Raw genomic sequence first — 12,953 nt, forward strand, 5'->3', positions numbered from 1 at the left:
GGTAAGCCACCTTGACCTGATTTTTTTTTTTTTCTATAGGTGCTACAGAAGTCAAAGGTGAATTCACAATTCATTCTAAGCAGTCATAGAAAGCATAAGTGCCACACAGAGATAACAGCTATTCCAACTCATACGCTGACTGAGGGTCTGTATAAACAGGGAACGACAAGAAAAAATTCAGGAAAGCTGCACAAAGCAATAGTTGTCTATCCACCTACTATGAAAAAAACCCAGATGGAAGCAGCAGGATGTAGGCTCAATTTACACGTCATGGCATATGCTAGTTAAGGTTATGGAAAAACTGTTCAAGTATTTATAGTCCATGTCCAGCAAAAAATAGCTTTCTGAAGTCCCACTGTAACCCCAGTAACATTTTCTGAGAAAGAAATTGTATCATTCTTAATATCATAAGGACACAGCATGGACAATTCATATCTCCATATCTTTACTGTATTGCTAACAATGAGCAGTCAACAGGACATGTTTGTAGCTTTTATTGCCAAAGATACCCATAAGCAGAAGCCTCCAGCATACCACACCCACAATTACAATATATGCCAGAACACAAGCAAAGCTTTGTGATTTAATGCTTGCCATTTGATGGCAATTTACAGCCCTGTGCTACCAGCTAGTGAAAGATGACAACATTGCACCCTAAGCCTATGAGGTATAGAAAACAAAAAAAAGAGAGCTAAGATCTACACAGAACAGGATGGTCCTGCCATTTTCCACCTTGCCTGTGCTGGGCACCTAAGTACTAGCTGTGACCATGGCACTGATCATTCATAACTTGTAACTCCTGTTCTTAGGTCTGTAACACACACCAACAACCTGCCAAACTGAGGACATGTAAGAGAATGGAGAAGCACTGCAACTCTCCCAGTTAGCTCATCCCATGTTTCAGACACTTCACACTCATACCCTATGTTCTTGGAGAGTGTCTTCAACTCACTCTCCTTTTCTGCCAGAGAGTACAGCTTGGGGCCAGCATTACTCTGCCAAGACGCCATCCAGCTTCTCATAACAGACATAGCTTGCAGCATTTGTACAGTGAATCAGCCACTGCTCTGGAGTCAGTAATTATTGCACTGTGCAAATCCTGATTTTAACAATTTTTTAATAACAGTTACTTCATTTTTGCCTTGTATTAAAGAATCAGGTAAAGGACCTTGCTGTGGATTCAAGAGCTGAAGCAGCAAGCAGGTGTGCTTATAAGAAAGTCAAAGAGTAAGAAAATTTGAATGCTCCACAGACTACAAATTAAAGAAAAATGGGTCTGTCCACAAACAGTAACAACAGATATAGCAGCCGTGCAGCACCTTATTTTCAGATTCTGAAGGGAAGTAAACAGAACAAAAGACTCAACACCATAAGGAAACAATTACAGGCCATTAAAATAAATTCAATTTAGGCAATGGTTGGCCTGAGAGACCTTACATCCACAAAAGAAAGCATCTTAGTTTAGAATTAAGCTTTAAGTAAGAAGAAATATAACTGAATTTAAAACATAACTCAACTCTGCATTTTGCTGCTTGAATTTCCATCTCCCTCTTTGGAATAGCCGAGGTTTGCCCAGAGCTTATTCACATATCCACTGCTAAACTGTCACCGGGCGCGTTGAAGTACCTACTGCATCAAGAGCCTGCTTCCAATGACCAGGTGCGAGTACATTTGAGTGCTCCACAAAACATCAAGTTAACATTACTTGACCAACATGATCTTCTGCTCCACAGAAGATATGTTACAACTTCTGGCATTCAAATTTTAATAAAATATAAATCATAGATTCATAGAATGGTTTGGGCTGGAAGGGACCTTAAAGATCATCTAGCTCCAACCCACCCTCCCATAGGCAGGGAACCTTCCACTAAACCAGGTTACTCAGAGCCCCATCCAGGCTGGTCTCGAACACGTCCGAGGATAGGGAGTACACAACCTCTCTGAGCAACCTGTTTTAGTGTCTCACTACCCTCACAGTAAAGAATTTCTCCCTAATATCCAATCTGAACCTACTATCCTCCTTCAGCTTAAGGTCATTTCCCTTCATCCTATCACTACGTACCTTTGTGAAAAGGTATATCCTTCTCCAGATGTCTTGTAAGCCCCCTTTAGGTACTGGAAGGTATTCTACGGTGTCTCTGGAGCCTCTTCTTCTCCAGGGTGAAAACCCCCAACACTCTCAGCCTGGCCTCGTAGAAGAGGTCCTCTGATGATCTTCCTGGCCCTCTTTGCTCCAACAGGTCCATATCCTTACTTCTTATGCCAGGTGCACAGCACATAGGGTCTCATAAGGGCAGAGTAGAAGGGGAGAATCACCTCCCTTGATCTGCTGACTACACTTCTTTTGATGCACAGCCCAGGATACTTTTGGCTTTCTAGGCTGCAGGTGTGCATTGCCAAGTTATATTGAACTTTTCATCCATTAACACCCCCAAGCTTTTCCCCCCAGGCTCGTCTCAATCCATTCTCCACCCAGTCTGTACTTATGCTTGGGACTGGCCCAACCCAGGTTCAGAACCTTGCATTTCGCCTTGTTCAGCCTTTTATGTCTTTTGTTTGCTTAGCCTATGGCTCAACTTTTTTCCTAAGACAGTAAAATTTCACACCCTGCTAAAGTCTTAAAAACACCAAGTTTCTAAGTGGAGGTGGGGTGAGGAGGGACAGAATCCCACAAATACTGTTCATACTATGACAAACAGGAGAAAGCTCACAACACCAGGAACCATGTATCATACGAAAGGTTTCCTGCTTGACAACAGTACATTTTTCAAGCTCTGCCGATCTCTTGAAACACAAAATATTTCTGCTACATATATGTAGTGGGTTTCTGTGGCTGAGTTTTGGTAGCGGGGGGGGCTATAGGGGTGGCTTCTGTTAGAAGCTGCTAGAAGCTTCCCCTGTCCCATGGAGCCAATGCCAGCCAGCTCCAGGATGGACTTCCTGCCACTGGCCAAGGCCGAGCCAATTAGAAGTGATAGTAACAGCTCTGTGATAACATATTTAAGAACAGAAGGTTGTCGTGCAGAAGAAAATTCCAGTCAGGGAAGAGCGGAGTGAGAACATGGGAATAACAACATAGACACCAAGGTCAATGCAGAAGGAGGGGCAGGAGGTGCTCCAGGCACCGGAGCTGAGGTCCCTGCGGCCCGTGGTGCAGCCCATGGTGAAGCAGCTGTGCCCCTGCAGCCCATGGAGGACCATTGGGGTGTAGAGACCCACCTGCAGCCCATGGAGGAACCAATGCTGGAGCAGGTGGATGCATGAAGGAAGCTGTGACCCTGTGAGAGGCCCAGGATGGAGCGGGGTCCTGCCAGAGACCTGCGGCCCGGGGAGAGGGAAGCCCACACTGGAGCAGGTTTTTCCCAGGTAGGATTTGTGGCCCCTGGGGGGACGCAGGTCGGTACAGCTCATTCATGAAGGACTGCACCCCACAGAGGAGTGACCCACGGGACAGCAGTTTGGGAAGAACTGCTGCCTGAGAGATGGACTCACGCTGGAGAGGTCCATCAAGGACTATCTCCCATGGGAGGGACCCCAGGGGAGCAGGGGAAGGACTCCTCTCCCTGAGCAGTGGCAGAAACAACAACTGACCGAAACCCCCATTCCCCATCCCCCTGCACTGCTTGAGGGAAGGAGGGAGAACATGGAAGGAAGGAGGAGTGGGGGGAAAATGTTTTTAAGACTGTTTTATTTCTCACTCTTTGGCTCTTATCCTATTAGTAATAAATGTAAGTCCTATCCCCACTTTGAGTCTTGTTTTGCCCGTGAAGGTAATCAGTCACTGACCTCTCCCAGCTCTTATCTCTACTCACGAATTCTTAGCTGTTTTGTGTTCTCTCTCCTCTGTCCAGTTGCAGAGGGGAGAGTAAGAGAGCGGCTTTAGTGGGTACCTGGTATCTGGCCAGGGTCAACCTACTACAATATCCATTAATAGTGGGATATCAGTGCAAATACAAGTCTATTCAGGGTACGGAGAGTAAGAGCTTGGGGTGGTAACATGCTGTTCCTATTGTGAGCACTTTTGTGAAGAGAAATCCTTAATGAATAGAAAACAGAAAGAAGATACAGAAATTTCACAATTATCACTGAACTGCTTTACGTTCAAGCATAATGACCCTTAACTAAATTCAAATTTAAATTCTGTTCAAATAAAACCTACAAAGTACAATATAAACACAAAGAATAATGATTGTATACATAGTAAATTATAAAGGCTGAAAAAGTTACAACAAACAAGCATATTATAGCAGCCTCTGTGCACCCAAATTTAACGAGTACAAGGTGGAGCAAGAAACTGCCCATACTACAGAATACATATACACCTAAAATAATTCACTGTATGTGTGCCAACAAACTACCTGAAGGATGCAAAGCTAATTTTAACATACCACATTTGAAATCTCTTGGCTAGTCCTGGTTATAAGAAAAAAAACCAAACTCAACTGTAAAGCCACATCCCATCCCCCAACAATACAGCACTTAGAACATTATTGTTTAGTAACAGCTACAGTACCACTTGAACACTTCTAGTTCCTGAACTGGCCAAACATCTGAGCTTAAGAACTAAAGCTCAGATGTTTGGCCAGTTAATGCTCTGAAGTTTAACTCCAAGAGCAAGAGCATAGTCAAGTGCAAAATAACTTCTCTGACAGCCCACGTGTCAATTGGTAATTTGAGAAAGATCTAACAGCACTTGTGCTGAAGATACTCTGAACTCCAAGAACATAAAAAAAATTGTTACTGTCTTTAGACCAGTTGCAATAATAGCCTATACACTGACAGGCTAAAATTGAAGTTTGTACTTCTCTCCATACACAACTTTTTACCTCATTTTCTAACATGATTATCTGTTATAAGTGTGAGTCCACAGTCAGTTCTCCAAAATATAGTAAAGAAACTCCCATTTGCTAAGCAACAAAAAGAGAAAAAATATACCTGTCTTCATCCATGAAGTCAAAAGCTCTGAAAACAAAAGACCTTATTGCCAAGTTACGTGCAGAAAAAAATGGCAACTCTAAGAAAGGGCAAAAAACTGAAGCACACTCTGTTCTAGGGCAGATGGTCATTAATAAAGAATGAGTCACGACTCCAGAACTCAACTGCATTAACTTAAGTTTTCCTGAACTGAGTTAACCATCCATATAGAAAAAACACTGATAAGAACATTCTGAGACAGGAAACAGTAAGAAAAAAATAACAGGACAAAAATCCAGGTAAAGTAGTATGTGAGGTAACCAAATTTATAATTCATATCCCATTAATGTACAGAGCAGAAACCAGAGACTATATTAAATAGCCAAGTTCTGAATCCACTGATATTAATCATGTCTAGGAATTTAAAAAAATAAGGAAGAGGAAGGCAAACAGTAAAAATATAAGAGAAACCACAATCTTACATAGTTTGCTAAAATTATGAAAGCTGAGACAATGAAGGCTCTCCCAACTACTTAATATACTGTCATGCACATTCCATAGAATTACTTGGTGTAATATTTTGCAGAAAATAACCCATAAATTAAAATACATCACTTCCATGTGATAAGATCTGCCAAGTGAGTCTAAAGCACCCCACAAACTAATGCCTAGTACTCTTGCAGAAAGGTACCACTTGAAACACCTCATTACAACACCACACTACCATAATGAACAGTGTAATTAATTCACGACACCAACAGCTTGGAAACATGCTGAAATACAAAATGCCTGATGTGAGAATGCTGTACCAACTTACACAGTGTTTATTTCAGCTGGAGTGAAGTTCCACTAGTTTGTGAGCCCTTCTAAAAACGTGCTGCCATCCAAAGGACCAACCTATGGTCCAGTGTGCTCCCAACAGAAAAGTAACGCGGATAAAAATAAGCACAATCAGTTTTATGTGTTATTTCAGCTCACTAAAGCCACTGAGAAATTGAATTAGTACAGTATCCAAGAAAGCAGAAGTGTGACACACAGGTGGGGAAATAAAGAGAAAGATGGAACTGTTCCCAAGAGCAGTGAAACTTCAAACCAGCCCATCCACTTCATGCGCTTTGAGAAAATATAAGTCATTTTTCCTCTGCATTAAAAGAGGCAAAGAATGTTACTGAATTAGAAGCTGCATTAACAAGTTGCATTAGTATTGTGGATGTGGAATAACTGAAACAGAGTTTTGCAATGCCTTAAGAGATTTAATCTCATGCAAACAGGCTTCTTTTAGAGGGACAATGAATACATAGCAAATTCACAAGCAACTAATCCACAGTAGTTTTAGCCTCTCATATAAACTATGACAATATAGCTGCTTTCAGGAGAAACATCATGAAGAAGATCCTGACAAAAGCCTAAGGGGGGGGGGGAACCAACCTGCAAAAATTAAAGTATTTCCCATCATCCCATAAACTTCTGAATTGAGCTTAAAATACACAAAATCAGAAAAAGAAATTCTCTGTATACATAAAAACTGGATGTGCATAGCTAGAAACAGTTGGGAGGGCAGTAAGGCTATCTTTATATTTGCAGCATCTAACAACAGTAATGAACATAAAAATAAAACTGGATCAACTCCAGATGCGCGAATTGCCTGCTCCACGAGTTCTGGTTGAAACAGATATGGTAAATTGGGACAAAGCAAGATTTCTACTGAATTTTTACACTAGCTGGGTGCACTATTCAGCATCCTCGGAGAAGTGCCAACGTGGCTAATTATACATGTTCTCTTGTGCAGAGATCAGCATGAGCTGAAACAATCATTTTCTGCCTTATGTTGGAAAAGCGATTCCACAGCCTGTCACACACTCACCGTGGCTAGATACACAGTCAGACACGACACCGAGATTTTAAATCCTAAATAAAAGATCCACGTGCTCGAGAGCCCAGCACTGCAAAGTAACGCACTTAGAAGACAGTAATGAAATAAAAATATTTCTACAATAAACCAATACAGACACAACCCGTGTCTGTTGGCGGGGGAGGAGGGAGGCAGGGAGGGTTGCCAGTACCTTCCCCCTCCTGAGATCTGAATCCTTGTCATGGTCTACTGCTTCACTCAGGAATACTCGGCAAGGGTCCGCGGCACATAACAACCTTTCAATTACCAAACCATTCGACTGCCAAGGCTACGTACCCGCGCCAGGCGGGTTCCCGCACACTGCCAGCGCGCCGGCGGGGGAAAGGCCACTGCCGTCCCTGAGCACCGCTGGGACACGCGGCCACGTAGACGGGACAAGTCCCGTTCCTCCACCTCCGGCTCAGCGCCAGCGCGGACGCGGGGCCGCCCGCCTCCGGCGGAGAGCGGTGCCCTGACAACCCGGGACCGGGGCCAGAGCCGAGGTGCCGAGGTGCCGCGGGACGCGGCCCGGGCCACAGGTGTGGGCCAGGGAAGGGCCCGAGTCCCGCCCGCCGGCTGCGGCCCCCTCCGGCGCACAGGGCCAGCGACCGGTGCCAGGGCCCGGCCCGCCCGAGGGGCGGCCTCAGGAGGAGACCCCGCACGGCGGGGGGGTAAAAGCCCCCGCCCGGCCATGCAGCGGCACAACTGTCGCTAACCTGGGACTCCCATCAGCCGGGGCGGCCCAGCGCCGGTCCCGGCGCGACCCCTGCGGGGAGAGGTGGGAGAGGGGACGCCCCCGCCCGCCCCCGTTACCTGTCCGCTCGGCGGCGCCGCCGCCATGTTGCCCACGAGTGTTTATGGTGACGTCGCGCTCCTCACGTGCTTCCCCGCCGCGCCACAACAACGCGTCACCCGCCGCGTCCCGCGCATGCGCACTGAGTCGGGGCGGGGAAACGCGGGACGGGCGCTCCCAGGTGGGGGCGGGGCTACGAGGTGGGGCGGGGCTAGTGCTACGGGGCGGGGCTGGAACGCTCCGACCCCGGGGCGGGGAGAGGGGGGAATCCTTTCTTGTTTTGCAAAGGGTGGGGTTGTTTTCCTCGGCCGTTTCTCTCATTTTGAATTCCCTGCACGCACGGAGGCCGCCGTGAGGCTGGCAGGTGCCCAGGTGCGGGCCCTGTAGCGGCCGGAGCAATGGTGACCGCCCCACGAAAACGTGCGGGTGCGGCAGCGAGGGGGAAAGACGGGATTACTCTTTTTTTATTTTTTTTTTTCCAGGTTTTTTTTGTGTTTTTTAAAGCTTTTCCTGAGCCACCTGAGATCACAATTATAATTTGAGCAATGTTGAAAGTTTTATATAAAATACACATCATATTCTCTGTAGTTGTTTTCTTTCCCTTCCTGCTGTTGTCTAGTCATAGAATCATTGAGTAGTTTGGGTTGAAAAGGGCTTGAAAGAACATCTGGTTCCCACCCCCCTGCCTTGGCAAGGACACCTTCCACTAGACCAGGTCAGAGCCCCGTCCAACCTGGCCTTGAACACACTGTGGATGGGGCACCCACAGCTTGTCTTTGCAACCTCTTCCAGTGTCTCACCACCCTCACAGTAAAGAATTTCTTCCTAATAGCCATTCTAAACTTACCCGCTGCCTGTTTGAAGCCATTACCCCTTGTCCTATCACTACATGCCCCTATAAAAAGCCCTCTCTACTTCTCTTGCTGACCCGTTTTAGGTAGTGGAAGGTGTTCTAATGTCTCAATGTAAATATCAGGGTGCCCATAGGTACTACAAAGCTGCCCCAACACTCATATACCAGATGTTTCATCACAGCTGAGCTTCGCGGATGAAGATTTGGGAAGGGCTCTACCCACATTTGTTGCAGGCGCGTTGGTGGCTAAAAAGGCCAATACGAGATAGACACGTTCGGTTGCAAAAGGCACAGCAGAAAGACTCCTTAGGTGGTATATTCTGCAATGCACTATTCTTTCTGCATTGCCTTTTCTCCTCAAGAGTGATCCTGCGTGCTTTCTCAAAGGAAGCAGCAGCGTTATAGATGGCGTGTCTCCAGACCTCCCAATTGGAGACCAGAGTAGACCAGTTATGGTGATCAATATGGCCAAGGCTGAGATGTTGTTTCAGGGAGTCCTTGTATCTCCTCTTCAGGGCTCCTCTCTTGCGGCAGCCGGTGGCAAGTTCACCATAAAGCAAGATCTTAGGGAGGCAGTGGTCCTTCATCCTGGAGACGTGTCCTGCCCAACACAGCTGTGTTCTCAGCAACATGGCCTCAATACTTGTGATTGCTGCTTGTTCTAGAACAGATGTGTTGGTCACATAATCTGACCAGTGGATGTTAATGTTAGTGAAAACTACACCGTTTTTGAGATGATGGCTTTCACCAAGTAACACATTCATATTCATCATGGGACAAAGGCAAATCTTAATTACAATCTCATCCATGTTAGCAAATATTCAGCTTTCGTATATGTACAGATTTATAAAGCCTGAAATAATTCTTCTGATTGGTTTGATTGGTTTTCTTTACCTGGAAAAGTATATAACGTGTGGTATTACTTTAAAAACCCCTGGTTTTCACTTAATGTCTGCAACATAGGATGCTGCTGAGAGCCATAAATAAAGATTTTTTTTTTAAGATATTGGTTATATTCCAACACCATTATAAAATATTTTGAGCAAACAGTATATCCTCAAATATTGTTTATTTGAAATGGACAAATGAGATGCTTGCACGGAAGTGATTTGCTACTCTGAAGGAGCAAAGGTAATTTGCTGGGGTTTGGGGTGGGTTTTGGTTGTTTGTTTGTTTGGATTTTTTTGTTTCTGTCACAAAATGGCATTATAATTTGCTTCTGACCTCTCAAATTAAAAACTCATTTGATTAGATTAACACCCAGTACTGTACTTTTCACCATGGAAAACTAGATTTGCAATTCTCAAGACAAATACTGATTTGTTTCAAAGTTGTTTGTGACTGTATACAAACATACATAAAGATGAGAAAATGAAATAAAAACACAGTCAGAACACAAGTCCTTGTATTAATGTCTAGATCTGGAAAGCTGTATGGGTGTAGCAAAAATGGACATCCTTTCTTTGGTTGTTTCTTTCTTTGAATTTTGAAAGTGCAAAACTGTGTGTTATGGTGAATATAAAAGAGAAGGCTACACATTAAAAAGGTATCACCATTAATTAATTGCTTTGAGAGATGCAGTTGTTACAGCCATCTTTCACACCCACACTGGTTTCATCTCATTTGGTCTCCCATGTGTCCATTGTAATCCTTTCCCCTTCTTATCTTTTTCCTTTATTTCTTTCTCCTTGCAATATAACAATACATTAGTTACACACCCATCTGTAATCCTATTCCCTTCTGCATCCCGTTGTCATCTCTAATCTCCCTGAAATCTGCAGTGAACACTGGGGACTTCTTCACTCAGCTCCATTGCATCCCCTCATTCTGGCCCTTCAATGAAATTGCTTTGTCAAGGTTTCTTTCAAAGTTCCTTTCCTAGAAGAAGCTCAGAATTAAGAGTCCCATCTCAGTTTTGTTAGCCAAATCACAATCTACAACAGACTCCTTGAAGTCTGCTTTCTTCACTAGCATGATTGCCATCTTCTAGTTCTCCTGTCTCTGGGACTTGATCATTAGCATATTGAATCAAAGCCTCTCTTTCTTTGTTAGAAATTGTGTCAATAAATACACATTTATCTCATGACTCACCACCACGTTTCTACTACAACCATCAATCCTGATCCAAATTAAAATCTCTTTTTATAGTCTGCAGGCAGCTAATGGACAAGATGGTTTTATCTTCTTCCAGACTCTCTTGGCACTCATCTCTCTCTCTTCAATATCAATATCCATCTATCTCCAAGGCCCACAGCTCAGTTAATGCCTCAGTCTTAGAGATCTCTCTGGACTCTGTCTTTCATGTTATAGCTCGCTCCCTTGCAGACTTTTTCTTGTACAATAACAACAAAACACAGCTTTCCCTATCTATCCATACAGCTAAATATTTTTTCTTGTACCATTTCGTTTGCTGACAGTGACTGACACGATTTTGATCTGTTTGGACTTCTGCAGAATGTTTTTGCCATTTGTCTAGCCCATGTTACTTTACCCCTCTCATCTAGCTCCTCTTGTCTATCTACTAACTCTCACCCTTCTCCAGGGACCGACATAAAATGCCATTACTCATTTTAAAGACAATTACTTTCCACTCTCACTCACTGCCAAAGGTCCCGCTTCCCTATCAAGTCAACTCAGAGCTAGATTTGCCTATTATTTGTAAAATTTTCATTCAAGAAGTTGTGTGGAAGGCTTTTTCCTCAAGCTGACCTTCCTGGAGCTGTCAACTAAGTAAAGAACTAAAAGATAAATCCCATTTGTATTACTGCTGGACATCAGTTAATTCTTACCTTTCCAAAGTTAGCCCCAGGTTCCTTTCCATGGCACTGCTTTCCAGTGTCTCATTCTGCAGTCTGTATGAACATCCAGGGTTGCCCCATCCCAGGTGCAGAATTCAGCACTTCTCCTTGTTAAACTTCCTATTGTTGGTGATTGCCCAGTCCTCTGATTTGTCGAGGTCTCTCTGCAGGGCCTCCCTGCCTTCGAGGGACTCAACAGTTCCTCCCAGCTTTGTGTCATCTGCAGACTTGCTTAGTATCCCTTCCAGTCCTGTGTCCAAGTCATTTATGAAGGTGTTGAAGAGCACAGGGCCCAAGACGGAGCCCTGTGGAACCCCACTCGTGACAGGTCACCAGTCTGGTGTTACCCCATTCACTACTACCCTCTGTGCTCGACCCGTGAGCCAATTGCTCACCCCCCACATGATGTGTTTATCCAGCTGTGTGCTGGACATTTTGTCCAGAAGGATCCTGTAAGAGACAGTATTGAAAGCTTTACTGAAATCCAAAAAGACTACATCACTTGGCTTCCCTTGATCAACTAGGTGGGCTACCTTGTCATAAAAGGAAATCAGGTTGGATAAGCAGGACTTCTCATGAAGCCATGCTGGCTGTGACCAATGACTGTGTTGTCTTTCAGGTGTCTGTCAATACTTCCCAGAATAATCTTCTCCATAACTTCACCAAGCACTGAAGTGAGACTAACAGGCCTGTGGTTTCCAGGGTCCTCTTTCTTGCCCATTTTGAAAATCGGGACAACATTCACCAGTCAGCTTCCAGTCAGCTGGGACCTCTCCAGATTCCCAAGACCACTCAAAAATCATCAAGAGAAGTTTTGTGATGACATCAGCCAGCTCTTTGAGGATGAATCCCATCAGCCCCCCAGTGTTTGCCCACTTTTGGAATGCAAAACATTTTTCTTACGCTTAAATAAAATTTCTTGTATTTCAGTTTGGGTCCATTTTGTCATGTTCTTTCATTGGATACCACTGAAGAGATCAGCTCCACCTTTTTTACTGTCTCATAATGTATTTTTAGACATTGACAAGATCTTCTGAGCCTTCTAGAGACTGAACAGTCCCCACTCTGTCAGCCTCTGTTTGTATAACAGATGGTCCAGTCTGCTAATTATCTTTGATAGCCTTTCACAGGCCTCACTCTGGGATGTCAGTGTTTCTGTTGTACTACGGAACTCAGCAGCAGACCCAGCATTCCAGAAGTCTCTCACCAGGGCTGGGGGAGTTATCATCACCCTCAGCCTGCTGTCAGTGCTCTTCCTGATGCAACTCAGGATGGCTTTCTTTTCTGGCTCATCACTAACTTATTGTGCACTGCGACACTCAGATCCATCTGTGCAAAGCTGTTTCCCAGCCTGTAATGATGCATTACATTATTTCAGTTTACAAACCTGAATGATATAGAATATCAAGTTCCATAGGCCAATATAGTGTTAGCAGGTTCCTCTCCCTCCTCCATAAGCCCATTAATGAAACAACAGGACAGTCAGTAGCGCTATCCTAAAGTCCAGTCTTTCACACACTACACAGATGGGAATCTAAGAAGGAAGGTATCTTTAGCCTAGGGGCTCACTCTTCATTGGATTTTAATTAACCATCTGCTCTAATAAGGAATCTTCTGTCACATAAAGGTAGTCACAGCACACCAGCCAGCACTGAGTGTGCAGCCAGAGTGTTCCTGGCTTTCCTGTGGCTTCTGTTGCTGTCA

At 44.5% G+C, this 12,953-nt stretch overlaps 1 protein-coding gene across 1 annotated transcript in view; it reads right to left on the reverse strand.

The window, feature by feature from the left end:
* TBC1D15 (TBC1 domain family member 15) overlaps positions 1–7,740 on the reverse strand; it is a 36,610-nt gene extending 28,870 nt beyond the window's left edge. The window contains exon 1 of the mRNA XM_064655639.1: positions 7,619–7,740. Coding sequence (XP_064511709.1) covers positions 7,619–7,645 — 27 coding nt within the window. The 5' untranslated portion in view covers positions 7,646–7,740. The remainder of the gene's footprint in view (positions 1–7,618) is intronic.
* Between the last annotated feature and the right edge of the window lie 5,213 nt (positions 7,741–12,953).

This window comes from Pseudopipra pipra, chromosome 5 (genome assembly GCF_036250125.1).
Source record: "Pseudopipra pipra isolate bDixPip1 chromosome 5, bDixPip1.hap1, whole genome shotgun sequence".
Classification (NCBI taxonomy): Eukaryota; Metazoa; Chordata; class Aves; order Passeriformes; family Pipridae; genus Pseudopipra; species Pseudopipra pipra.